General features: G+C 39.8%; 1 protein-coding gene across 8 annotated transcripts in view; it reads left to right on the top strand.

The window, feature by feature from the left end:
- Positions 1 to 8,296: 8,296 nt before the first annotated feature.
- The window catches only part of AGTPBP1 (ATP/GTP binding carboxypeptidase 1), a 65,696-nt gene continuing 46,793 nt past the window's right edge, over positions 8,297 to 27,199 (top strand). For 5 of the 8 annotated variants that reach the window (XM_084224895.1, XM_084224889.1, XM_084224894.1 and 2 more), the window contains exons 1-6: positions 8,565 to 8,698; positions 17,155 to 17,285; positions 18,326 to 18,396; positions 25,591 to 25,721; positions 26,239 to 26,306; positions 26,739 to 26,802. In XM_084224895.1, coding sequence (XP_084081021.1) covers positions 18,365 to 18,396; positions 25,591 to 25,721; positions 26,239 to 26,306; positions 26,739 to 26,802 — 295 coding nt within the window. In that variant the 5' untranslated portion in view covers positions 8,565 to 8,698; positions 17,155 to 17,285; positions 18,326 to 18,364. Of the gene's footprint in view, positions 8,441 to 8,564; positions 8,699 to 17,154; positions 17,286 to 18,307; positions 18,397 to 25,590; positions 25,722 to 26,238; positions 26,307 to 26,738; positions 26,803 to 27,199 lie in introns of those variants that run through there. The other 3 variants (XM_084224891.1, XM_084224890.1, XM_084224892.1) reach the window with 3 other exon arrangements.

Below are 27,199 nucleotides of genomic sequence, written 5' to 3'. Positions count from 1 at the left end.
GCCTGAGCGCCCCGGCGCAGCCGCACGCAGGACGCTCCGCCGCCCCGCCCCGCCCCGCCCCACCCCGTCCGCCGCCGCAGCCGCCCCTGCGCGGCCGCCGCTCACCGTGAGCGGCGAGGAGGGGCTAGAGCGGCCAGGGCAGAGGCGCTCGGCACCCGCTGCGCCCGCGAGGAATGCGGGGAGGGGCGGGCGGGGCTGCGGCCGCTCAGCCCGGCGCGGTGCAGGCTCGGGCGCCATGAGGCTCCCGTGTGTGGGTGGGCACAGCGCTGAGCAGGGGCTGGCGGACGGTGCGGGAGCCGCGGGCGGCGCTGCCGCACAGTAGGAACAGAGCCTGTCTCTGGGTCTGTTGTGAAGCCTGTGTAAATATCTAAAAGGCGTGTGTCGACGGGACGGAGCCAGGTTTTTTTCAGTGACGCCCAGCAATAGGACAAAAGGCAATGGGCGCAAACTGATGCGCTGGAAGTTCCACCTGAAGAACTTCCTCGAAGAAGAAAGTTCAGTGCAGGTGACCGGGCACTGAAATAGATTGCCCGGAGAGGTTGTGGAGTCTCCCTCAAGGGAGATACTCAAGAACTGTATAGACACAAGCCTGTTCCACGTGCTCTTGGGTGATTCTGCTTGAGCAGACAGGCTGGACCAAATGACCTCCTGTCTTGTAGCCTGACCCATTCTGTGACTCTGAATCGCTGCCAGCGGGCTCCCGGCGCGGCCCCTGTGCTCGCAGCCGAGCGCGCCCGCCGGGGCTGCCGCTGCCCGCCCGGGGCGCGGTGCAGGTGCGGCGCTGGCGCCGTGGGCAGAGCGGGCGGCGGCTGAACTGAAAGCAGCCTTGAAACAGGTTATTTTTGTCCCCTTCCCTTCGCACTCCGTTTAAATGAACGTCATGTGCTAGAGAGTACGTAACTCTGTGTTCTGTACAGGGTCTACGGAGATGTGCTGATTATCTCTGCTGAGAGGGAAGCCAGGTGACGTGAGATGGACGTCTTAGGGAGCTACGGTTTTAGTATGACTGAATACTTGCAGTTTCAAGATCACCAACGTAAAAGACTGTAGTAGTGGCTGATGTGCTTTACTGACCTGGTAGAGGCTATCTAAAGTAGATTTTATGTTCAAGGTTTTGGGGAAAAAAGTTAGAGATTAAAATAAAGCACTAACTTTATCTATCGTCCTTCCTATTCAACGTGCAAAGTACAGAGCATTTGTGCTTGGTGGGAAGCAAGAAGAGAAATTTCAGTGAGAGCTCCTGTTAAACCAATGACAGCAACCTACATTATGTGAAAGACTAAGTTATCTTTAGTTTAATGGCTGTTGAAATGTCTGATGGCTCACCGCTGCACAGTACTTATATGGAATTTCAGGGGTGAGATACAACAATATAGCAGACATCTTGTAATGATCCCAATGTTATGATAGAAAGAACAGATCGTTATTATTGAACCTGATGTTGGTTAAAAATCTGTACATGAAACCTAACTGTCTTTAATACAGAAGATAGTGATAGCTTGACCTCCACTCTCTTCTGTAGTTGATTTTCAGAGGAATTCTATTTTTAGTTTCAGAACAGAAGGGCTGTAGTCCCTACAATAATAATTTCACTATGAAAGTATCTTTTATAAAAACCAAAATATTTAACAAAAATTACTTTCTGAGTAGGTTTAAAGTTTGTCAGAGAGTATTCCATAAGCAAATACCTGTTTGTGGTTCTGTGCAGACTTTATGGCTGAAATTATAAGCTGACTTTTGTGAAGTCATCATGGCTATGGATTCATTCTAAATAAATGTAAGCAATTATCTCTTCCCTTGACAAAAATACCAAGCATCAAAAATGAACAGCAGGTTGCTTATGTGTGTATGAAAAGACCATAGCAGTTAAAAAAGGTAGTACATGTTCACTGCTATAACTTCTAAGGTGAGATGCTTTGCTGTGAGAACATCAAAGCACTTCCACCTGAAATGATACAATGAAGTGCCTTGACAAAATGCTGCGAAGGTCTAATCTAACTTCTGGTACATGTGATATGCACATAGGAAAATCTAGAGAAATAAAAACAGTTTTTATTTATTTTTAGATTACGCACACAATTTTTATTTTTGTGTCGATAGTTTACCAATATCACTAGTATTTAAAATGCCTTGGAGTTTATTACAAAAGTATCCTTTGCTTCCTTACTGCACTACACCACAAAGTAATCCACAATGTTAAGCAAGACAGAAGAAAAAAACAACCTTCATATAATACTTGCTAGTTATGTCCAACGCATGTTTTGTGCTCCTGTCTTGGTGAAGTGGGAGTAAATCAAGGATTATGAGGAACTTGCTTCAGTATTAATTATGGAGTACCTTTGTTCCTGTAATACAGTTAGAACATGTCATCATATACTTGACTTAAATAGGCTGCTTTGTTTAAGAAAACTTCAGCTAACCATGTGACAGTTTAGGGTGCAGTCATTTGACTGCTATTTTTGTCTTTCTGAAATGATGTTACATTAATTTTGAAAGTACTGATGTATTTTGTATGAGTTTGTAACACAGGGTGTCTATTTTTACACTGTAGAAGCTCATACTGATGCATTATGAATTTTTAGGGATACTTAAGAGAAGAAGTGAGGAAACTTGTCCTCTACTATTTGGCTTAAAAAAAAATTCTGTAAAAGAAATTTTGACTGGCATAAGCAAAAAGGCATTTCCAGTCTGTCAAGAGATAAGTCTGTTTCATTTGCTTTAAATAATTTGAAATGTGTAGAATTACTTATTGATCTGTATGTACAAAATTGCAATTATTTATCATTTTCTAAATAGCAGAGATCTGTCCTCTCCCTCCACAGGTGTTGTTAGTCCATTGTGTAAATCGTAATCTGCTGCAAGATATCTTCATAGAGTTGCCCCAAGAAGGAGGTATCTCATACTTGTTTCGGAAGATTATTCTTTACCTTTTACCTTGCTTAAAGTATTGCTGATTTTTCAAGAACTTACCATTGCTTTAGATGTCCTTCTTAATGGAAGTAATGGGTTCACGGAGAAAAGGGAAAGTGAGAGATCTCAAAGTATGCAAATACCTTCATAAATAGAAAGAAGGTGACCTTGAGGTAGGCTGAAAATTATACACATTAAATTTTTTTTTTTACACTGTGAATATGGAGGTTCTTGATAGACTGAAACAGATGAGATTCACTCTTGGTCTTGCTTGGGTCATGGAGGGGGGATTATGTTAATATTATGCATGTATAAATTAAATTGTTAATATTATGCATGTATAAATTAAATTGTCGTTGTCAGTAGGCATATGGAAAAAAGTGGCTGACTTGGTATGAACCTGTGTAACAGTTCATCACTTTAGAAACTTGTCCTCTTCATGCTCTGAAAACTCCTACTACTCTTTCCCACCCCCAGTCCCTAGAAACTTAGATGAAAACATCCACCAAATCTATACATTCTGAATTCTCTGTGAAGAATATTGATGTGTTATTGCATTTGTAGTATTACAAAGGCTAAAGTAGCTGAATGAAGCACAGATGTGAAGTTGAACTAAAATGCTTTTTTATGATCTGAAATACATGCATAACAGAGCACGAAAGATCATCTCAAAAAAAGTGTTCTAACTGAGAAGACATTAGAGATAAAGAGTCAAAACCAAATTCTCCAATGTGCATGTAGGCAAGCGTTGGTTTCCAAATGAAGGAGTGATTGCTTTTAAGAGTGATGGAGAGTTGTTAGCTTCATTATCTGGAACTGACTGGATCTGTTCAGTAACAGATATATAGCAACAAGCAAGGCAGATTTAACTAGTAGAAGTTAGGTTTTAATAGGAAACAATGATTATCTAGTTGATAATTACAGCAAACAGGATACGATCTAGAGATGCTTATGTCCCTACTCACTCAGTTATTTCAAAGAACTTTTTCTTATTCTCCTTGCTCTTATCCTAGAATCAGAGAATTTTTAAGTTGGAAAAGTCCTTCAAGTCCAGCCATCAACTCAACACCACCACCATATTCACCATTACATCACCTCCTCAAGTGCCATATCCACACTTTTTTGAACACTTAAAGAGGGAATGACTCCACCACTTTCTTGGGCAGTTTCTTTTAATGCTTTACAACCCTTTCTTCCTTCCAGAGGGGCTAACTATTATATTTTAAATTTTTTTGTGATTATTTTAATTGTATGGTCTGATCCTGGAAGTCATGTTGTACAGCATACTTAGTAGTAGATACTTTTTTAGTAGCTTGTAAAAATGCAGGACTGAGGAGCCTATATTTGTGTGAAAACTTTTGTCTCCACATAAATGTCAGTAATCTGTGACTCAGTATGTTGCTTGTATTGCCTTGCCAACAGTATTAAATGAACACAAAATGATTTATGTAAACTTATAAACTTCTTTATTTAGCTTATGACATTTCTGATGTCCTTGCCTTTCCATACAGTGTGTAGATTAGTATATATTTGTTACCTTCTCTAAGTCCATGGATTGCTGTATTAGAAGGTATGTTCCCAAGACTGAATTTCCTACAAATCATAAAGTTATTAAAGTTGGACCTGTAAGTCCAACCTTTGATAATCATCACTCTGTCAATTAAACCATAGCCCCAAACTGCATTTCTAGTCGTTAATTGAACACTTCTGGGGATGGTGACACCGCCACCTCCCTGGTTGGCTTGTTTCAATGCTTAACCACTCTTTCAGTGACAAAATTCTTTCTCATGTCCAACCTGAACCTGCCCTAGCCCATCTTGAGGCTATGTGTTGTTCTCCAGTTGCTAATTTCCTGGGAGAAGAGGCTGACCCTTGCTTGCTACACTCTCAGGTAGTTTTAAGAGAGGATAAGGTCACTCCTGAACATCCTTTTCTCCAGGCTAAACACCTCCAGCTCCCTCAGCTGCTCTTCATAAGACTTGTGCTCCAGACCCTTCATCACCTCCATTGCTCTTCTCCGGACACATCCACACTCCTCAGTGTCCCAGGTCAGGATCTGCTGTTGACCCCTAGGTCTTTTTTGGCTGAGCAGCTTTTTTTGCTGAGCAGCTTTCTTTCTGCCCCAAGCCTGTAGCAGTGGGTGGGGTTGTTGAGACCCAGGGCAGGACACAGCATCTGACCTTAATGAACCTCATACTACCAGCCTCAGCCCATTGATCCAGCCTGTCCAGATCCTTCTGCAGACCCTTCCTGCTCTCCAGCAGATCAACACTCCCACCTGACTTAGTGTCATCTGCAAATTGAGGTGGTACTCCCCATAAGTGATAAAGACATTAAACAGGGCCAGCCCCAGCAGTGAGCCCTAGCAAACTGCAGTGGTGACTGACTGTCAGCCAGATAACTCCATTCACCAACACCCTCAGCCCAGCTGTCCATCCAGTTTTTAACCCAGCAAACTGCACCTAAGTCATGAGCAGCCAATTTCAACAGGAATAAGCTGTGGAAGAGTATCAAAGGCTTTACTGAAGTTCATGTAGACAACGTCAACATCATTATATTAACTTTTTATAAAAAATTCAATGGATAAACAATTCACTTTTGCGCACAGTATTGTGTTTGAAAACAAATAAAGCTAGGGCATATTCCTGCTGTCTCATATAAGTAAAATGCATCTGAATTGGTGAGAATCGTTATGTAAATAAGACCAGCAATGGCCTGCTGCTCCATTTGTACGCCAGAGCCAGGTTTTCTAAAGGTAAAGTTGTTCTCCTTAGAAATAAATCCTAAACTTGGAACCAGTTTACCTGCCAAAAAAACCAATTCTAAGTTCAGTGACCTATAACTTCCATAAACGAATGTTTAGCTAGTAAAAATAGGAGTTTTGCATAGAAGAGTCTTTTGGGGGAAATAATCAAGATGAATGCCACACTTATATTCAATTATGTTCTGCATTTTTTGTTTACATTGAGTGAAAAAAATTAATAGGTTTCAGTAACTGATACGAGTATTTTAATTAGGCCCATAATTCATTTTTTCTTAAATGAGATCACACTTTCTGCCAGCCTTAAATTAATGGAGCTACTGCTGGATCCTCTCTTTTCAGTAGAAAATTTTCATATTTTTAACTGATTTATTTTTGTCATGTGCCAGGACACATACAGAGCTGTTTTACAACATTATTTTCATAACTAACTTAAATAAACTGACTCTGACTTCAACTTCAAAACATTTGAGAGATTTTTATCTACACCCCCTTTATTTGTCCTTTACTTGCCAGAGCCTGCCCGATACTATTTTTGTCTTTGCTTGAGTCATACTTTAGTACTTCCATGTCTTCTGCTTTGCTTTAGACAGAGCTATGCATTTAAAATTATTCCATTAATAGAATTCACAGGCAATTTGTAGCTGTACTGAATTCTGCTTTACGTATTCTCTTACCCATTTCCCAGTGTGACCAGTGTCAGGGAACAAGTGACTCTGTTCTTACCTGTTGCCAATGCACTGGCAAAGTTCTGCATTCTGGTAATGTGCTCTTTTTGTTCATGCTAGATACCTGGAAGAACTTGCAAGAGAGGGAGAAAGGTGCTTCCCAATACATGTATGTTTTGTGATTATAGCCCATGGGTTTACAAGTTCTAGGAAGCATAAATAATGTTGAATTATTTGCTGGAGAAAGACCATGTGAAAAACTGAATGGATGTCTGACTATCCATTTTTGTTAATATGGTGGGATGAGGACTTAAAATGTATATAAGCAGTTATGCACAAATAGGAGGTAGGAGGACCAGGATCTCCCATCTGTCATACCTCAACAAAATTAGTTCACTGCTCCTCACTTGCATTGGTTTCTCCTGACTTGCCTGTAAAACAGCTCTGTTCTGTGTCCATAAGGTATGGATGTGTATGCATGCTGTGCAGATCATCTGTGTACTGTTGCATGGGTGATAAGCAGAATTCACCTTTCTAAGATTGTAACCCAAGTTAAAGGACCAACAAACAGTAATTATAAACCACCCTTCAGGTGAATCAGCCCTATGGAAGAGTTGCAAACTGCCACATAAAATGCACAGCTACCTCCTAGACGGTAGAAAAGTCGTGGCTATCTTTACTTTTGCCTTTTGAGTAGATTGAATGATGTGTGTAGGACATGAGTTGCAAGAGCTGTAGCCAGGTATCTGCACTTTGAAAGGGAAGATGAATAAAAGTGTAAATTTAAAGGATCCGGCATCTGCTTTTTACTGAATAAGAATTGGAATGTGTAACTCCATGGATACACAATATTATTGGGAAATTAACTTTACATCATTCTAGTGGGGATTGTGCCTTTATAATGGGTGTAAGTGGGATTTGATTTCAACTTGATTGGTAAACTTGATTTCAGTTTGCCAGCCTTTTGTTAAAGAGTTGCTTTTCCCATGTCAGATTTGTAAACCCAGTATAAAGATTTGGCCACAGATTCTTAGTAGTTTCTTCATTTGAGGAACTTAATGAGAAAGGAAATACCTAGTTGTTCCAGTTTAACAAGTGTCAGGGAGATTAAATTACCCACTTCTAGAAGTCATCTGCGATACTAATGCATGGTTCAAAACCAGGTGCTAGGTACATGGAGGTTAATTTGCCATAAAATGTTTTGTGAAGCATATGAGGTATTACTTTTCTTTTGCAAAGATTCTCAGGGGAAAGGGCTGCGGGGGGGGGGGGGGGGGGGGGCGTGTGAGGACGAATACAAAGTCTTTGATTAATGAATCACTATGAATTTTCTTACTTGCTTCTTTGGTACCTCAGTGCCCTGGGCAGTAGCATTCTTTGGGTCCAGGTACTTACCTACCACAACAAACTGTGTATAAAGGTTGGGCTGGGGGGAAGCGCCCCACGAAGGTATTGCAGAATCACAGAATCAGTCAAGTTGGAAGGGACGATCGTGGTCCAACCAGTCTGGTCCAACCTCCCTGCTTGAGCAGAGTCATCCTAGAGGACACCACAGGATGGTGTCCAGAGGGTTCTTAAGTACCTCCAGAGAGGGAGACTCCACAACCTCTCTGGACAATCTGTGCAGTGCTTGATCACCCGCACAACAAAGTTGCTCTTCCTCGTGTTCAGGTGGAACTTCTGTGCATCAGTTTGTGCCCATTGCCTCTTGTCGTACTGTCCCCGAACCACCGGGAAAAGCCTACTTCCGTGCTCTTGCTACCCTCCGCCTCCCATTAGACACTTGTGTATCGCACAGAAGTACGGACAGTTCAGGCTAGAGTGGCCCCCCTCCGCGGTGCGGGGGCGGCCCACCAGGGGGATTCACGCCACTGGCGCGGTGCTCCTCCACCCGTGCGCTCCGGACGGGCCGGGCACCGCGCTCCCCGCAGCAGCGGCGGCGCTTGCGCGCGGGCGGGGCGCGGCGGGGCCGGTGACGCGCTGCGGTGCGGGCAGCTCCTGCCGCCGCCGCATGAGCACGGCGGGGGCGCAGCGCGGAGCCGCCGCCGCCGCCCGGCGTCCCCGCCTGTGCGCCGCGGGGTGAGTGGCCGCCTGCGCGAAGGTGAAGCCCGGCGAGCGGACATCGCCTTGGGCAGGGCGGAGCGGGCCCTAGCGGGGGCAGGGCCGCGGCCGGCACCGGTGTCGGGATCGGGACTGGGGCGGGGCGAGGCGAGGCTCCTCTGTGCCCGGCTCTCCGGGGCTGCCGGGCGCGTCCCTGCGGGCACCGGTGGATGCGTGCGGGGCCGCTCGGACACGGCGGGTCTCTGCGGGAGCCGCGCCCTGCGCGCTCTCGCCCGCGGAGATGGCCGCAGGCCCTACGGTAGGAGCGGTCCTGGTTTCCGGGCCTGGCCGCGGTCGGGTCTGCCGGTGGCACGGGGTGGAGCCGCCGGTGGTACGGGGCCCCGCGGCGGGCGCGGGACGATCTCGTCCCCGCGCTCCGTGCGGTGCACAGGCGGCCCGTGCGCGCCTCCCGCTCTGCCGGGCGGCCCTGCACCAGCCAGGGCTGCGGTGAGCCCTGGCCCTGCCGGCCGCCCAGCGCTGCGGCTGTGCCCCGCTGCCCCGCCGGTGGAGTAACGCAGCATGGGCATTGGGTGGAAAATACGGCGGTTGGGATAACATTTGCCTTATGTGCCGTGCGACTTGGCCTGCTCAACGTCTGTTTGACTTAACGCTCTGTGGGTAGGAGTTTGTTAACATGGGTTTGATTTTTTGGTTTTTCTTTCTTCTTCTTTCTTTTCCTTTTCCTGCCTTTTTTTTTTTTTTTTTCTTTTTCCAGCGGTGGAAATCTAGCATGGCAAGTGTTTCTTTGTAGGTAGCGTTTCAAATGCTCGACAGAGGTTTGAGAAATAGGTTGCACATCAGGGTGGGGTGGTGTTTTTCCTCAGTGTAATCTGCTTTCAGGCGCCGAGCTTTTTGTGAGATGTTTAGAAATCCTCAGATGGAAGAACTGTTATGATTATTTAGAGCAATAATCTTTCAATAGTATGTATAGATGGAAAGTGAATTCCTTTGTACCTGTGTGGTATAAAACCACCGTGAAACTCCTGAATAGCCTTGTGGTGCGAATGTTGATTTTTGTGTATTAGTTTTTCCAGCATTAGGAAATTAGCTCTCCAGTGAGTGTATTCCCATGAATGACGTTTCTTTAAAGAAATACATGTCTGCACTGCCTTTATAGGTTATGTTTCGTGAAAAGGATTCTCTGTTTCGCAGGTAGCTTTTGGTGTGTATTTTGTGTAACCCTGAGTGACTGGATGTTGGTGATGGGATAGCCCCACCTTTTGGTTAATCCTTCATTGAAATTATACTTAGGACCTAAGAGTTTTTCTGGAAATTATACCTCATGCTGTGTGTTGTGAGTGCCAGTCATGTTGAAATATCTTTTAATGTCCTGGTCTGGGGAGTGACAAAATAATCTCCCTTTCTGTAGATTTTCCTATTTACTGTCAAGATCATTTTAACACGTAGTTTCTGATGTTTCGGTTCACTACTGTGATTTTTATATTTATATTTTTCTTTTATATAAATATATTTATATTTTTATTTTATTTTTATATTTTTATTTATATTAGTATAAATTAAGCAAAATACCTTTTTTCTTTTTTTTTAAAATTAATTTAAAAAAAGGATTGTGTCTTTATTTTTTTTCAAAAAGGGTGGAAATTATACCAAGGCGTAGTCGTGGTGTGTGAAGTGACACCTGATATATGTTTGTGTGAAGCGATACCTGATCTCAGGCTTAACTTTCAGTTCAGGTGTTGGAGGTGGAGGTGCTCATATTTTAGTTTTCATGCTGAAGAACTTCACAGATTATTTTCCAAATTTAAGGTTTTGAGCTTGAAAAATATTAAATATTCAGTTGTCTTGGCAGAAGATTTGTGTTAGTTATCTTACTGCTGCTAGGAGCAATTTCCCTGAAATTTCATGTAAGAAGCTCCATGTAAAGAGAAAAAGGTGAAGGGCTCTCTGAAGTCCTTTTAGCTTACAGAAGGAGTTTGCTATTTCACTTTGCATTTAGGTTTTAGTTTAGGAAAGACATTCAGCTTTTCACTCAACAGCTTGTCAGCGGTGAGTCACATGATTAGAAACTTTGCAGTCTTTAAAACTCATGGTGATACTCTGCTAGACACAGTTGGGGATCACCTGTTTTTTGGCTCTCAGTGTGTTATTTGAAACGTCTCCTTGAATTCCAGTATCTGTGAGCTGCTTGCTCTTAGGAGATTGCTCCCATGATACGAATTGCTGATCTTCAGAAGCACTGAGTGCTAATCAAGTCACCCTGGCTCTGGAGTATACTGCCATAATTGAAGTGTTGAAACTCCTTAAAGAACTTAGAGGGGAAGTCAGGTTTCTTGGAGTGAGTGTGAGAGTGCTGAACAAGGCAGCTGCTTGTGTAAATGCTTAGGAGAGATTTATAACAGCAGTGTATCTCTGGGTATGTTTTCAGGCCCTGCCACTATCCACAGCTTAACTGTCCAATATCCTGTGCTAAGCATCAAGAAGATTATGAACTATTCAGTGTGTGTCCTGGATACGTGCATGATTCAGCATGGTTTCCAATTGGAAATGCAGTAACCATAGAAAGACTGGAAGTAGCGGAGAGGAGGGAGCACTCAAACATCCTTCCTTTCTTTTGCAACAGCTGCAGAGGCAACAGTCCTGAAAATGTCACCCTAAAACATTTAGTATATTACAAGGCACATAAAAACTTGCACTACATCCTTTATAAAACTTAAAATTATTGAGAAATAGGGTGCCCAGGGGAGGGATTGCGTACTGGAGGTAGGTAATGCTGTTTTAATTGTTCCAAGTCTAATTCATAAGCTAAATGGTACAAATCAAGATTTTGAAAGGGAGAACAGTTGCTGGCAGTATTATGGGTTGCCATGGATTTTTTCCCTTTTTTTTTTTTTTTTTTTTTTTTTTTTAAGTATGGATTAAAACCAGGATTGCTGGTTTGCTTTATTAATTAGATCTTTGAGATTATTTTTTACAGACTGACCTTAACCATCAAGGCAGTGTAATACAAGGGAGCAATCGCTGGGTTAGGTACTAGAAAACACCTCTGACATTTACCACTTTATTAAGCTTTTCCAAGAGCTGGCAAAAGTTCCTAGGTTTCCAGTTCTTGTTCAGTTCTTGGTGTAGGGAAATACCTAGTTTCTGCTGTGGTTGTCCTTTTTGTTCTGGCTATTTTTATTGCTTCCTCCTCCCTCCCTGTGCCATTCACCTTCTACCTGATGAAAGGGTTTTGCCGGCTGGGCAAGAAGTAGCTGACTTTTGCAGTATTTCTGTCAGCTTAAATTACGTAAGCTTTGAACGTGATACTATGTGACCCTGATGACAGCAAGTTTGTCATATCTTGAAGTAACCCTATGCCTGCAATGCTAGTAACTTTCTAGGAGCTTCTTTCCAGGCAAGAAATAAAATACTGGTGTTTTATTCTGCTCCTTTCCCAGCAAATGCTTTTCCTGCTTGCTTGCTTAGCTTTTTTGGCTACTTCTGTCAGACTTTGTTTTTGCAGTCAAGTGGACTGGTGCTAATGGCTGCATGACATAGTTGGCAGCTTGCTGTACAGGACTTTGGTGCTTCAGTCGTCTGTGAAGTTTTATGTACGTCATTTTGAATGTCTGATTATATGCTGCAGTTTATGTAGTCACGTCAAAAAGTCAGCACTTTGCTATAATGCAGCAATGGGTAAGCTAATCAGCTGACTTTTTTGTTCCATCCTATAAATATTTATAGTAAATGGCATAAGGGAAAGGCAGTTACTGGTTTTCAGAAGCATTTTTTCTTAACAACCGAGTAAAGGTTGTTAGCCTTTTCATTTTGTTTTAGATTTATGAATTAGGCTCTCTTCCACCAAAAACTTCTTTTTTTTTTTTTTCTCTGCTTAGAGGACTTGGCTAGTCATTTGTTAAGGGATTATTTTCTGCCATCTCCACATAAAGTCTTAAAATTATATCAGGACGAAATATTTTTCTACTATCTTGAACAAACCTTTTCTCATGGAAGAAACACTTCTAAGGTACTTTTAGGGATATTATAATACTTTGATGGCACTAAAACTTTTTGTACTGCTATATATTAATTCTTAGGAAGAGATAGCTGTTCAGTGTGTACTCTGTGCCATTCCATCCTATTTTACAATTCAATTTAAAAAACAGCTGGTCCTGATAATTGACTCTCTCTGGGCTACTGACTAGGACTTTAATTCCTATGAAATACAGCATAAGATTCAGCATGCAGGGGGGCTCTCTGTTTTGGTTTTCCAGTGCTTGTAAAGGTTCAGGAACTGGGCTAGGAATAGTCAGCTTCAGGAAACAGATTCTCAGTACCACATTAGTTATCATTATTTATGTATATGATTCTCTTTACTGGATTGTGATTGAGTACAATGTAGTGTTTGCCAACTTGAAATTTAATTGTAAAGCTTGAAGGATTTCCCCAGATTTTTAGTATGGTTTATAGGTAACCAAAGCTTGTATGGGTTGTTCTGTGGATTGAGCTTTTAGAATATAAAGCAGTTTGTACAAATAACTCTGCCATCTCCAAATAGCTTGTGAGATTTTTTACCTAACATTAAGTATTACATTTTTATTAAGTAAATGGTTCACATGCAGTAACCTTGCTAGTTTGTATGACATTAAAATAAAACTGCATTCTTGGAAAAAAACCTCAAAAAATAACCCACAACTAACCATTTTTTCAACAAGATAGTTGTGTAAGTTGTCATTTGAGACACTGAACTTGAAAACAATATGTTAGGTATGAAAGACTAAAGGATTAAATAGAGGAAGGAGCTACTTAAGGTACAATTGTTGGGACTTTTGCAAGTGCACAGTCCTCCTTATGGTGCAAGAGGGTGAGATTGGGGAGACAGCATCACTGTGTTAATAGCAGTGACCATTTCTTACTTCTGTCAAAGGAAGAGTATTCTGCTGTCCTGGTGAATAATTCTTTTGTGTAGTGCTAGGTAACATACTGCTCATTTCTGTATGGTGTGTTATTTGTGTAGTTTTGCCATATTTAGAATGCTGGTTATCATGGTGTTTACCTGCTCTCTACAAGCTTTTTGGGTAGGTTGCTGTTCCTACAGAGACCATGACTCTTGCTGCCATGTGTTGCTGGTTATCCTAAATTTTTAACAGAGTATATTCCTACAAGTGAATTCACTTAGGTAAATAGTCTCTTCTTGCAAACAATTTACTTCAATGTTTAAAAATGTAAACCACAAGTGGTATTTTGGAATTAAGATTGCCTAGAGCACAAAGAATGCAGAAGTCTTTTTATATGGTTCTGTTTAAACAGACTAATAAGTACTTTGAAAAAGAATATTTTGACCCATAAGCAGCTTCTGAGACTTTGGGATACATGAAATAAGATAATATGAAAAGTGCATTTGCTTGTGATTTAATCTGCACCAAACTGGGGGACCTCATATGTACTTCTGTGAGAGGCAGAAGTGGTTTTGGAAGCCCAGAATATAACCAGCTTCAGGGTTTCAATATAGGTTCTGTGCTGCCTAGCATTTGTGACCTTTTAAATAATTATGTGTTTTCTCAGTTCATACCTATAGTTTTTAATTTTTAATGTGTTGCGTTTTGACACTATTCTGTCACCTGGGATTTGGTACTCCTTCCTTTTTTTTTGTGTACTAGTTTGAGGTGTTTTTGGTACTGTAGCATTTACCAAAGGTGTTGTTGAGCTACTTACTTGCACTATCTGATAAGTAAGTAGGCATCAAAGTAATGACTTAGCTGCTGCAGACTTGTTACTCTTTTTCACCTTTCAAATCAATAGCTCTGTGATAATCAAAAGTGAAGTCTGAACTTTGGCTTTGAAAATATTTTGGGTTGCACCAAGCTTTGGATACAAAGAAAAGCATGGAAATATATATATGTATAGATGAACAGTCTTACAGGTCTTGGAGAGCTATTGTGATAGACAGACATAAAAACTTAAATTTTGGTTTTTCTCTTGAAAAGTACAATTTGATACATGGTTTTAGCAACTCCTGGGTTTGTAATAATAACATGTTTTAATATAAGCTTAACAGACTCAAAAAATATAGGCTTCTGTATAATATTTATTAAGAAAAGATGGTTTTGAAAAATAAAAACTTAATAGAATATAGTGCAAGTAGAACAGATTCAATTGCATTGATAAACTGTGTATATCCATACTTGGTGTTGGTTTTTCGGGTTTCCCTTGGAGAGAACTGTGTTTTTTGGAATGTAATTATGAAGTACTTTGCAGGAAGAGCCTAGTATTAGCCATGGGACATTTCAGACATCTCTGGCTCTTTGAAGTAGTCTATTTTCTGGTTGTGGGGTTTTTATTGTTGTTGTTGGGATTTTGTGTTTTGTTTTTGGTTTTTTTTTTAATTATTTGGGTGGTTTTCTTGAGTGTGGTAGTTTGACCTTGCTGGTTTCTTGAGGGGTGAGAAGTTTTTAAGTAAATAAAATGCAAAAGTTCTTTAAATTTTATTAAAATCACATTTACTATTCCAGGGAAGGCATGTTATGCGTTAAAGTATTTCGGTCAATTGAATATGTAAATTCTGTTTATTTAAACTGAGAATGTCCTTCAGCTTCAGCATCAGAGAGATAGTTTTAATAGCAGAATTTTAGCATGAAAACTCTCTGTGGTTTTGAGAGGTAGTATTTCTGCCAGTTTCAATGAGAAAGAAAAACCTAACATGAAAGTAGAGATGCTATTGGTTAAAATAAAAATTTTAAGCCTCAGATGTGATATTATTGTGTGTTTAATTTATGACAATTTCTTTCAAATATGATGTTATTAAAATGACAACAGAAATGCTCAGCTCTAAACTGTTGTAATGGTGGCTATGTGTTTTTTCTTCCTAGTGTCTAACCTAAACCTTCCTCCTTTCAGTTTAAAGCCATTGTATTGCCTCTTGACATATCACTGCATGCCCTTGAAAAAAGTCCCTATTCCCTTCCTGGTAGGCTCTCTCTCAGTGCTGGAAGGCTGCTCTAAGGTATCCCCAGAGCCTTCTCATCTCCAGGGTGAAGAGTCCCAGCTCTTGCAGCCTTTCTTTGTATAGGAGCATTGTTCCATCACTCCAGTCATTTTTATTGCCCACTTCTGGACTTGCTTCAGCAAGTTCACATCCTTTTGCTACATTGGGATCCCCAGGACTTGTGTCAGTAAAATCTCTTCTGAATCCTGTTATGACATCTGACCAGAATTATTGCTGCCTTAGAGTGGCTGAGCATCTTGCTGTTCTTCTAGTACACACACACACACACACACACATAAATATATATCTATAAACTTAGTATTCAGGAGGATGGAGTTTGCACAAGTGCTCTGTAGGCACTCCCAGTAAGGCCTAAGACACATCTGAGCATGAGGTCTGAATGAAACAGTGCAAGTTCGTTTCTGTAGCCATTGTTTTGAGCAAAAGAAAATTGCTTTGTGATGGTCCTTGCCATTTGGTCGTTTTGTGGTTAGAGTATTTATCCAAGAACTAGGCATTCCATGGATGCCATGTTATTCTTAAATTTAGGTTTTGGCAAATGCCAGATTTTCATATGAAAGGTAAATACTGGAAGTGGTGTCCTCTTTGCTTTTGCATGAACTTTGTCAGTGAGTGTCAAATTTTCAGGGTATTGGAAATCTGGATCAGCAGAGAAGGTGACTCAGTGACAAAGAATTCACCTAGGAGTGAGGCAAATATGTGCTTTTCTGAGGAGAAAGGAAAATGTGAAAATTGCATGTAACTTCATGCAGACCATTTAATTTATTGTACTGTTGATAGCATTATTAAAGCAATTATTACAGTGCAACTTTCTGATCTTGTGAAGACTACCTGTTTCCCCTGTCTAGATAGGAGGATGAATGAGATAACATTTCGCAGGCAAGGTGGAAATGCCAAGGGAGATTGCAGAGAGTCCAGCATTTGTCAGGTTGGAGTTCTACGCAGTCATCATTTCTTGCTCTCCTTTGCCTCCCTCCAAACTGAAGTGCTTTCATTCAGTTGTTGTTGGTCCTTTGCAAGCAGAACTAATGCTAATTTTTTATCTGCTCTGCTACCACTGAAAGGCAAGTGGTGTTGTTTAAGATATGTGCAAATTCATTCACCTTCTGCCTTTAGCTTTCTATTAAGTCTTTATTTAAAATAAGGATAATATTAAAAGTTTTTAATTCATTTGGAAGGTTTTTTTCATTACCTAATCAAATGTTAAAAAGAATGATTTTTTTCTTTAGTATGCATAGATGTCCCACCACATCTGTCTGGACTGCTGCTATGTGGATTTCTTTCTTCATTTTTTCCTTGCTTTTTCTCAGCTGTTGTTAGTTTTGTTGGTTTGTTTTTTTTTTTTTTTTGTTGGCTTTTTTGTTGTTGTTGTTGTTTGTTTTTGTGCTTCTTCTTTTTTACTTGACTTCTCCTCCTGACCTGGAGCATCAGGAAGCACTTTAATGCTTACTGGCATACTTTGTGGTGAATTTAGACAAACTAAGACCTTGCAGTTCAAGATGGTTCAGCTCAGTAGCTGGCTCCACTTGTACAGCAGTTCAGCACACTATAATATATAGACACTATTGGCACTGGCAGACTGTTCATCATCTGCACGACAGCGGGTCCTGCTTTTGCTGGAAGCAAAACAGCTCTGATTTCCAAGGGTCTGATTTCCACCCAGTGAGACCTGCAACCTGGTTGGAATAATCCAGACTTTGTAATTCATGAAATTGTCAGTAACAGGATGGACACAGCTGTTCTCTTGTAACTTCTTATTTTGTTTAAAGGATTTCAAGATAGTGTACACCTGAAGGCTGCTTGGACAAAGCTAAGACACCTGTTAACTTGATTTAAGCTGGAATTCTTGTGAAAAGTTAAGCATTTTCTTCCTGGCTGCTGGGAAAAGATTCTGCTTTCAGTAAGTCTGGAAATAAATCTGTTTCATACTTCATCTGTTGTAGGCTTTTAGCAGTGGAGTGGAATTTACCAGTGATAAAAACCTGATTATTTTTATGTGCTGAGCAACTAGGATTTTTGAGAAGTTTTACAAATTTCTTTGGGGAGAAGGGGATGGGGGGGCAGGGGGAGGAGGAGGGAGTGGTGGGCAGCTGTATTTGTGTAGTTGGCTGAATTTCTTGCCTGCATTTCCCAAAAAAGAGTGCTTTATCTTACTCATTCACAGGACCTATATCTTTGACCATCCCCCTTTTCTCTCTTCTACCTTTAAATTAACCACTGAGCTCTTGGAGCTCTTTTTTCACGGTGGAAGTATTTGTCTGTCATTCATAGTACATCTCAGATGGAAGTACTGGTGCTCAGTTAATGGTCCTGTAGGCTGAACCTTAATTGCTTGGAGGCACCATTTGAGGAAGTGGTGTGCCCTGAGGACACTATGTCCTTAGATGGATAGGAAAATTGAGTCCTTGGCACGATATGGTTTCTGTCCAAGGAATGTATCGAGGTCTTGCTTAAATAAGAACACCAAATACTCCATGTTTCTTACTGTGCCTCTAGCCTTAGTTATTCTATAGATACATAAAATCAGAGTCAGAAATCGGTTTGTTGTGGCATCTCATAATATTGTCAAGTAAGTTTAAGAAATGTATTTACTGGCTTCAACAAAAACTTTACTTGATAAAATTCTGCCATTGGCATGAAAATAATGTCTAGTAAATGACTGATACTGAAAAGTCTCTGTGTTATTGTAATCAGACGTTCTGAACCTTGGTAGGCCTGAATTATAATGCAGAATCGTACTCCATACTTAAAAAGCAATAGTTTATTTTAAAAGCTGGATCAAATAGTGTGAAGAGAGAAGAGCTTGTGACTGTGTGGAGAAATGCTATCGCTGTGAATTAATTTAGCATTTGTAGTGAAGGGATATTCAGTATGGTGTCAGCATTTCTTCTCTAAAGAGCAAAAGATGTGAATAATATGTAGTTTTTTACTATCCTACAGGTTGTCAGAGATGGTGATTTGAAGAATCATTCTTCCGATATGAACAAAGCAAAAGCATCATCTGAAAAAAGGTAAATTTAAGACTACAGTCACCTCTTAACATCAAGCTATTTGAGATTTGTGAAAAAACAATCTTTATCTTAGTAAGAATATCTTTGTCTTCTTAGTAAGAAGATAAATAAAATACACATTGTGGGTCTCTAGTTGGGATGTGCAAGTTGGTGTCCTGAAACTCTGAGGTAATCAATACTGATTGACACAAAGTATCTTCACATTTAATAAATAACTTTTTAAATCTAAATTTTAATGTTAGGCATGTTCAAATGTATAATATGTACTAAATTTAATTTTAAATCTAATTAATTTAATTATTTTATGCACATATTGGTAAGACAAAAAGTTTTTTCTGCTGAAGGAATTAAAGAAGTTTATAATACTGTATAAGAAGCCTGTGACAAATTCATACTGTTTATGAATTTGTTATAAGGTGTATGTCATCCTGCAACAATCTTGCAATCCAACACATAGCTAGGACAAACCAAAGTGGGATGCAGAAGATGCCAGGTTGAAAAGCTGTGTTTGTTATTTTCATGTGAACTTGTCTTAGCTAGCAATTGAGAAATGTGTGAGATTCTCTGGAAGGCTGTTAAGCATCAGGAAACTATTTAAAGGCTTTCAATCTTACTTTTTTCTTAAGGTAGCACAGATTAAACCACATTGTTAAATCAAACCATCTAATCAGATTAAAAAAAAGTCAGCAAAATTGGAAATTCTGGCTTCAGTCTTAGTTTTCTGAAGTGCTAGTTATTTTCTCTGTGAGGAGGTGAATTTTCATGAAGAACATGCTCTACTGTGAGTTATGTTTGTATGCTGGGATCTATTTATAATTTGATTTCAAATTTTTGTATGTAAAATCATCCTTACTTTTGCTGACTTTGGATGAAACAGGGTTAGGGTTTATATCAGGCTGGTTTTTCCTGGTTTTGTGAGGAGTAGATCAGAAGAAATGGTAAAAAAACTCTTCTGTTTTGTTCTTGTGGTAGACTAGCCCCTTAGGCATTATGATAAGCAACACAAGCTCTCTGTCAGCAATCAGTATTCTTGAAAATTATAATGCCTAAAATACACTATCACAAAGAATATTAGAGGTTTGCAGAGTTGCTACTTAAGTGCCATTTATTCTTCTTTACTTAGAGACAAAATGAAAGTTTCCATCCCTGCAATTCAAAACAGTTGTTCCCTAAGTTGTGAATAAGTTATGGTGACTCTGTGTACAGACATAGCTATGAATAATCAGAAGTATAATAATCAGGTCTCTAACCATTACTTGATAACTGTGGAAGTGGTTGAGGATAAAAACCAAAACCATAGTTTGAAATTATTTGCATTGAAATAAAATCTAAACAACTCATGAGAAGCCTGCCTGTTTAAAAGGCTCATGGTAATGTGCCAGAATGCAGATCTGTTTACTGTGGGGGAAGAAGGAACTCCCTTCTATATCTGTGTGCTGGCTGACTGCAAACAGCAGTTTCAGGGGAAGTAGGTATAATTGAGAAACCTATGACATCCCTCATTTGACTATTATATTTTGTAAGGCTGCTTGCAAAGTCAATAGCTAAAAACCATTCTAAGATAATGGAATTTTTAGGAGCAGCTGTGGCTTAGAGTTATCTTTCTCATTGTGGGTAGACATGTAGAAAGCTACAATGATGTGTTTTAGCATTTGCATAGTGAAAGTGGCATACAGTGACTAATGGAGGATTGTGAATCTATCACTTTGTTATCAGAGTTCAAACGCTTAAATCTTTTGGGAGTGAAAGAAGTGTCCCTGTAATGAGGAATCTCTCTTTGAGAAGATGTTTCCTTGTTGAGGAAGTTCTCTTTCAAATGTGAACCCCTTGTAGAGGTAGTTCTCTTTCAAGCGTGAAGCCCTGAAGTCCTCGGTTCTTCACTTTCTGGGTCTGCTTCCTTATAATCTACTTGTGGCTTTCCTGACCAGAGAAAGAGGAAATCCACAAAGCTAGAGTCACGTTCTAAGTTTTGGTAACAGTTGACATAAGGACAGGGGTTCTTCCTTTGTCCAGGAAAAGTGGTGGTGTGAGGGCCGTTTTTAACTGTAGCATTTGAATGTGGGATGAAGAAAGAGTTTCCTGTCTGTGGAGACATGAGCTGTACCAGATCAACTAAACCTAGTAAACTTCACCTCAAGATGCTTAAAGAAAGTGTAAATCTGTCAGAGAATAATAATTATTGGTTGTCTTTGGACAGAGTAGAGCACTGACTGGATACAAGATCAGTGGTAGCTGATGACTGTTGGAAGGAAATGGTGCACAATTTACTTCTAGATGTGCTCTCTCTGGTTACAGCTAATGGTGGCAAATATTCTGGTTTTTTACTAATGATCTGTAAGAGAGAGAAATTGTTGAAATTATTGACAACTTGAAGCTCGAAAAATCTGCAAAACTACTGGAGGACCAACTTATTTCAAAATACTCTTGTAGAATGCAGAAAATCGTTAAGAATGTTTGGAAATGGGAATATGTGCAAGATACTGTGCTTAGAGAGGTATGTTACTGAAACAGATAAAGGACAGTTGCATTTATAGTAAGAAGTGCCTGAAATGACAATATTAAACTTCAGGGAGAAAGCCTTTCAAATGAAGGGATACAAAGGATGAGATTGCCTTTGGTTATTGAATCCTTTTTGCAGGTCATCAGGGACTGGTTTGGCATATATGTACCATGAAGAGCAGCTCTGCTGTTTATCCAGATCTGAACAGAATAGTTTTTATGGTGCTATGAGGTTTCTTCTGGTGCTCTTTAGTCATGGTTTTTTTAGGCATTTAGGATAATAGAGACTTTGTGTAACCCTCAGTGACAGAGTGCTCTTAGGAGAAGGCTTTAGAATGGATGGGGTGAAAAATGTCACTCCTAATAACAAGAAGGATTCTTCACCTTGTGGGAAAACCGGTCGCATATTGTTCCTGTGCCCCTCCAGCATCAGTGACAAGCTCAGGTACTGAGCTCTGGAGAGTTGCATGTTGGTGTGTCAGGTCAGTCTGAGTCATCCCATTCTTTCTGACAATGTCTTTTGACCGAGTAGAAACCATAGTTAGTCTTCTTCTAGTTTGATGGGTGATGATTCAAATTCATGTTGGATACTCCAGTCAGAATTCTTGAGACTGGTCTGCATTGCATTTGTACCAGTTTGACCCCAGGTTTCCCTTAGCAAAGTCTCCAATGTCTCATTCTACAAACCAATTTACTCATGGTGCCGTAATGTAACTGGTGCCTCCTAGGAGCGGCCACCAACAAAGGAACCCCTGGGCTTTTATGCCTTCACAGTCCAAGAACAGGAAAGTCTCAGCTCTTCCCCCTGAGTCTTTGGGTCCTGCTGTGTCTCTCTCTGGTCACCACAAAAGTCTGGCCACAGTCTTCAGGGTATTCATTTGAGGTTCTGCAATGTTGATAGCTTGAGAGGAAGCATACCTCGGACAGGACAGAGTTCATTCTGACTGTTTCTGGTTGTGGGATTGAAAATACTGAATTCCATGGTGCCTCACCATTTTGGAGAACTATCTCCTAGATTTGGATGCTGAAGGGCTCATTGGTCAAAACATACGGGTTTACATTACCAATAGGAGAGAGTCTCGTTACAACCTGTGCTTTCATTCTGTTCTGAGGTCAAGTGGGTGGTCGCAGCAATGTTACTGTCTGTCTGGCTGCTGTAATTCCTGTCCTGTGGTCTTTTCGATGTACTGTGCAGGCATTGAAATCTGTCAAATAGTTTTATAACCACTATGTAGATTAGCGTAGAATATTGGTAAATAAGAGTATAATTCTTGTTTTAAGAAGAAAACTCAGCCATAACTAAGAGGAAATCAAGACTTTATTTGCATTTCAGTGTTGGCTGGTGTTAAATTTTAGGGATGCTTTATTGTGTATGCTGAAGACATGAAAGGCAGATAGATGTATTTATGTTGGAAGGCTTTATACAAGATGAATAGCCTAAAGCCATTTTAAAGATATCTCTGCTGTAATAAGCTGTTATTGCTGTTGGTAGAAACTCTGTCCCCTGGAGATTATAACTCTTAATCTTAGAACTTAGGTTGTTATATTGCCCAGTACTGAGAATTATTTACCCTACCTAAACCTTTTAAAGCTTTTATATATATTAACTATGGAGGAATTGTGTTAGATGCCAGTTTCTTGTACATGGTAAATTGCTTCCATGTGTCCGTGTTGCTTGAGTTTTCCAGGCTGCAGCAGTCAAAAATCAGGTTTGCTCTGACATTTTAATGCCTATAAGTGAATTCTATCTTTGCAAAAACTTTTTTTTTTTAAATTGTTGTTGTTATTATTACTATTACTTATTATTCCTGAGAATCAGCTTTGCTTTCTTGGATTTTTTTCATCTTTCAAACTACATTAATTTCATTGTGGGACCAATGGTGTACCACAATGGAAGTGATATGCACACACACACACGAGTTGAAGCAGCAGTTCTCTTACACATTGGCTTGCATGTGGATTGGCTGGATTCTTACTTCTTTTGCTTGTGGAGCTGGTGAAGATAACATCCTATATAATTTGGTCAGTTTGTGTATTGGATCAACAGAGCTTGTGGATTTCATTACAATCTGTGTCGATTTTGGAGCATTTCAAGTTCAGAGAAGCAGAGAGAAGCAAAACAAAGCTTATGCAAAATAATAATGGCTTTATACTATTCAGCATGGTGTTAGATGATGAGAAAGGATTGGCATGATTATGCTTCACTTACACAAGGAAATTAATGTTTCAGCACCCAAGACAGATTTAATTTAGATTAAAAAACAATTAAATGTTAATAATTAAAATTTTAATAATTAAATTTAAAAAAATCAAAGTCTGTCAAATACCTGAGAAGGTGATAGGCTTACTTCACAATACAAAATTACTCCTATAATTAATATAACCATTTCTTATTCTTGTTCTTACCAGCTTGTAAGTATCATCTGTAATCTGAAATTGATTTTTGGCTATGCTTCTCATTTAGATGTCTGTGTGGAAAAGTGAGAGTGGAGGAAGCGTTTCCTGTGCAGCTCTCGCATCAATTTGCCTTCATGGCAGTATAACTTTTGCCCTCAACTAACTTTTTCCCATAATTTTAACATTTTAGAAGAGTTAGCTGTAAGTGTGAAACCTTTACGCAGATGTAAGGTATAAATCAAGGAGTAATAATTCCTCACTGTTATAAACAAAACTGACTGACTATTCATAAAGCTAGTATCATAGACTTTAATTTTATTGTAGATAAAGCAATGTGTGTGTAAAATGAATTGTTGTTGATTATTGGAGATCTCTAATGTTATGAATGAAAAGCCAAGGTAGTTAATGCATGGAAGTCATAGTTTCCTGTAGTTAATTGCATGACTACAATTAAAATCTTAAACACCTGTTTAAAAATTTGTGTTATGTAGGAATGTGAATCTCAAAACTATTCGGAATAATTTTTATGATCTCAAAATATAGAACAAATAAAACAGTTTCTTTACTGACTCTGCCTAGAATAAACACTTAGAGCAATTCTTTCTTTCTGTTTATCTATATAAATGCCTGGACTGAAGTGGTGTCTTACACAAAAATACATTTTCAAGGCAATTTTTTGTTGGCAGAACTATTGGGTCTGCATGGTTTTGATAGCAGAGGCTGCAGGGGTGGTTTCTGTGAGAAGCTGCTGGAAGCTTCCTCCATGTCCAGCAGAGCCAATCCCTGGTGGCTGCAATACAGTCGTGCCACTGGCCAAGGCTGGGCCAGTCAGAAATGGTGATAACTCTGCTGTGATAACAGATTTAAGATGAAAGAAGAAAAAGATATTGTACATATGTAGTTGCAGCCAGAGAAGAGTAGGGTGAGAACACATGAGAGGAACAACTCTGCAGACACCTAGGTCAGTGGAGAAGGAGGAGCAGCTCCAGGCACCAGAGCTGAGGTTCTGCTGCAGCCCCTGGTGCAAACCACGGCCGAGGCAGCTGTGCCCCCGCAGCCCGTGGAGATCCAATGGGATGAGACATCCACCTGCAGCCCCTGGAGGAGACCCAGACCGGGGCAGGTGATGCTCAGCGGAGTCTGTGAGCCCAAGGGAGGCCCCATGCTGGAGCAGCCTGTCCTTGAAGGACTTGTACCATGAAAGAGTGACCCACACTGCAGCAGTTTTGGGAAGGCCATTTTCTGTGGGATGGACTCACATTGCAGCAGTTCACTGAGAGCTGCTGCTCAGGAGATGGACCCATGCTGGAGAAGTTAATGAAGAACAGTCTCCTGTGGGAGGGACCCCAGGGAAACACCTCCCTTCCTTGAGCAGCAGGAGAAGCCTGGGGTGATGAGCTGGCCATAATCCCCATTCCCTGTCTCCCTGCACTGCTGGGGTAGGAGGCAGAGCTGGAAGGAAGGAGACGTGGCAGGAAGCTGTTTCTAATGAGTTTTTTACTTTCTCATTATCCTGCTCTGATTTTGTCAGTAATAAATTCCCTTCATATCTCTAAGTTGAGCCTGTTTTGCCCCGATGGTATTCAGTGAGTGATCGCTCCCAGCCCTCATCTCAACCCATGAATCTTCGTTAAATTTTCTCTCCTCTGTCTGGCTTCAGAGGGGAGTGAGTGAGTGAGCGAGTGCCTTTGCTGGGTGCCTGGCCTATGGCCAGCATTAACCCACAGCAGCAGGCCAAAATGCCCTTGTAGTCAACATGAATCCAAACTTGGCTGATAATTTTAGAAACCTTCCTAAGTTTTTTCCTTCAAAATTGTGGGTTTTTTTCTTCAGCTGGTGTGTGCTAGTTTGCTCACTTCACGAATGACATTATTTTCTTCCTTTTCTGAAATGCCATCCTGTGAGACAAGCTGTCTTTCAGTCTGTTTGTAGCCAGTGTTTTCTTGAATGGCAGGTTTGATCAGGTATCCTGTCACTTAACATAAATTATTAAATATAAGTTACTCTAGATGGCATGGATGAAGAAGATTTGTACCTATAGCTACATTTTACTTGCTGCAACTGATTTCCCTGTTCCCAGTTGCTCTTGGAGATGCTGTTACATACAATTAAATTAGTCTGTTACAGTGCAGGCTTTGCAAAATCTGTAAATTTGCTAAAATTGAGAATTGAGACTGTTTTCCAATCCAGATAAAATATGGAAGTGAATTATCCACACCCTTTGCTCTAGCATCAAGTTTCTGTTGTTAGGAGCTTTTTTTCTCTGATGTAGATGGAAAAAACACATCTTTTTTTTAGTGTTTCTGCCAATTCTCGGACTATAACCCTGCTGTCACAGCTGGAGAAGATAAATTCGGGCTCTGTGTTAGGAGAATCAGACAGTGCCAGATATGTTACCTCAAAGATCCTTCATCTGGTCCAGAGTCAAGGTAATTATCTAAGCTGTGTGGTTTTAGTAGTTTCCCTTTTCACCCTTGCTTCTTGTATCTCCCTTGCTGGAATTAAGTTTGATTTAGTGAACTTGATTATCCATCTGTTTTTGTCACTGATTGTTGAAAACATCTGTTTGAGACCATGTATCTAGTATAGTATTGGTAGTGCTGAGTCCATTTTGTGTTGTCACATAGCTGTAATTTAAGTAAAAATTTGCTTCATATGTATATATGTCTATATGCTATGTATATGTAAAGAGTAGAAGTATCTGGAAGGCAGCTTTCTTACTGATATTTTTCTTCACTTTTTTTACTGGGCCATCACAAGATTGTTGAACAATTGAAAATAAAAATTAGTTATACAATTTTTTAAGTATTTTACCTAGTTCTTAGTATACACATATATGAATTTTCAGTAAGTTTTATTATTTGCACTGTACATTTTCTTGTCAATTTGTAGATAGTAACTTATATTTTTTTACTACAAGACAGTATTGGTCTTTTTCTCTGACAGAAAAAAGCAGGAAGGAGATGACTTCTAAGGGCTCCACTGCAATTGAAGTTATCCTGTCAACCCTAGAGGTAAAGTCTTTTAATTTTTTTTTGTTTGATTTTATTTGATTCATAGCAGTTTTGCATTTTATCATCATGGAATGTATATCTTTCTTATTATATTTGTATTATGAAATATGTTGTCATCCTATGGAGTCTTCAAAACTTGTGTTGGTCTGTTATGAATAGATACTGTCTTTAAGTAACCTACTTGGGACTTTCTCTCCCTTATATTTAGATATTATAAGAAATTACTTGTCACCTATCAGTTCTAATTGATGTACCATACTACAAAGTGTGTTTTAATTGGTTTTGTGGTTAATTTGGGCTGCATAGTGGGATGGTTGCTTCTTGGGTACATCAAAAGTTCTATTTAATTTTGTGGTGGCAATTCCTCCTATCTTTAAGTGTCTAAACCATTATTAGACTGCATGTTAAACACTGATCTTTTTTTTATTGCAGAATACAAGAGATCTTCAAACTATTCTAAATATATTGAATATTCTCATTGAGATAGTCTCAGTGGGTAAGTTTTCATTAAGGAGTAATATATGATTATATTTTTGCTTACTTTTTCAGATATCTTTTGTTTGTTTTCATTAAGGAGTAATATATGATTATATTTATGCTTGCTCTTTCAGATATCTTTTGTTTGTTTTCTCTAGTTGCTTTTTATTGTTGTTGGGTTTTTCATAAAGTGTCATTATTTTGTTTTTTTGTTGTTGACTGCTGAAGCATATGCAGAATTAAGAGAATGCAAAGACTGAAGTTACCTTTCTAATAATCCTCCACAATAGTTTGTTGCTCTAAGTCTAGCATGTTCTTGCATAGTGCAGTCATATATAAAGTAAATACTGGTGTTCTAAAGACTAACCTTATTACATCTGTAGCTTAGATATTTAATTGTTCTTTGGCTTTAGATG

Source organism: Fringilla coelebs (genome assembly GCF_963513975.1).
Source record: "Fringilla coelebs genome assembly, chromosome: Z".
In the NCBI taxonomy this organism is placed as follows: domain Eukaryota; kingdom Metazoa; phylum Chordata; class Aves; order Passeriformes; family Fringillidae; genus Fringilla; species Fringilla coelebs.
This window is presented reverse-complemented; position numbering and strand designations above follow the sequence as displayed.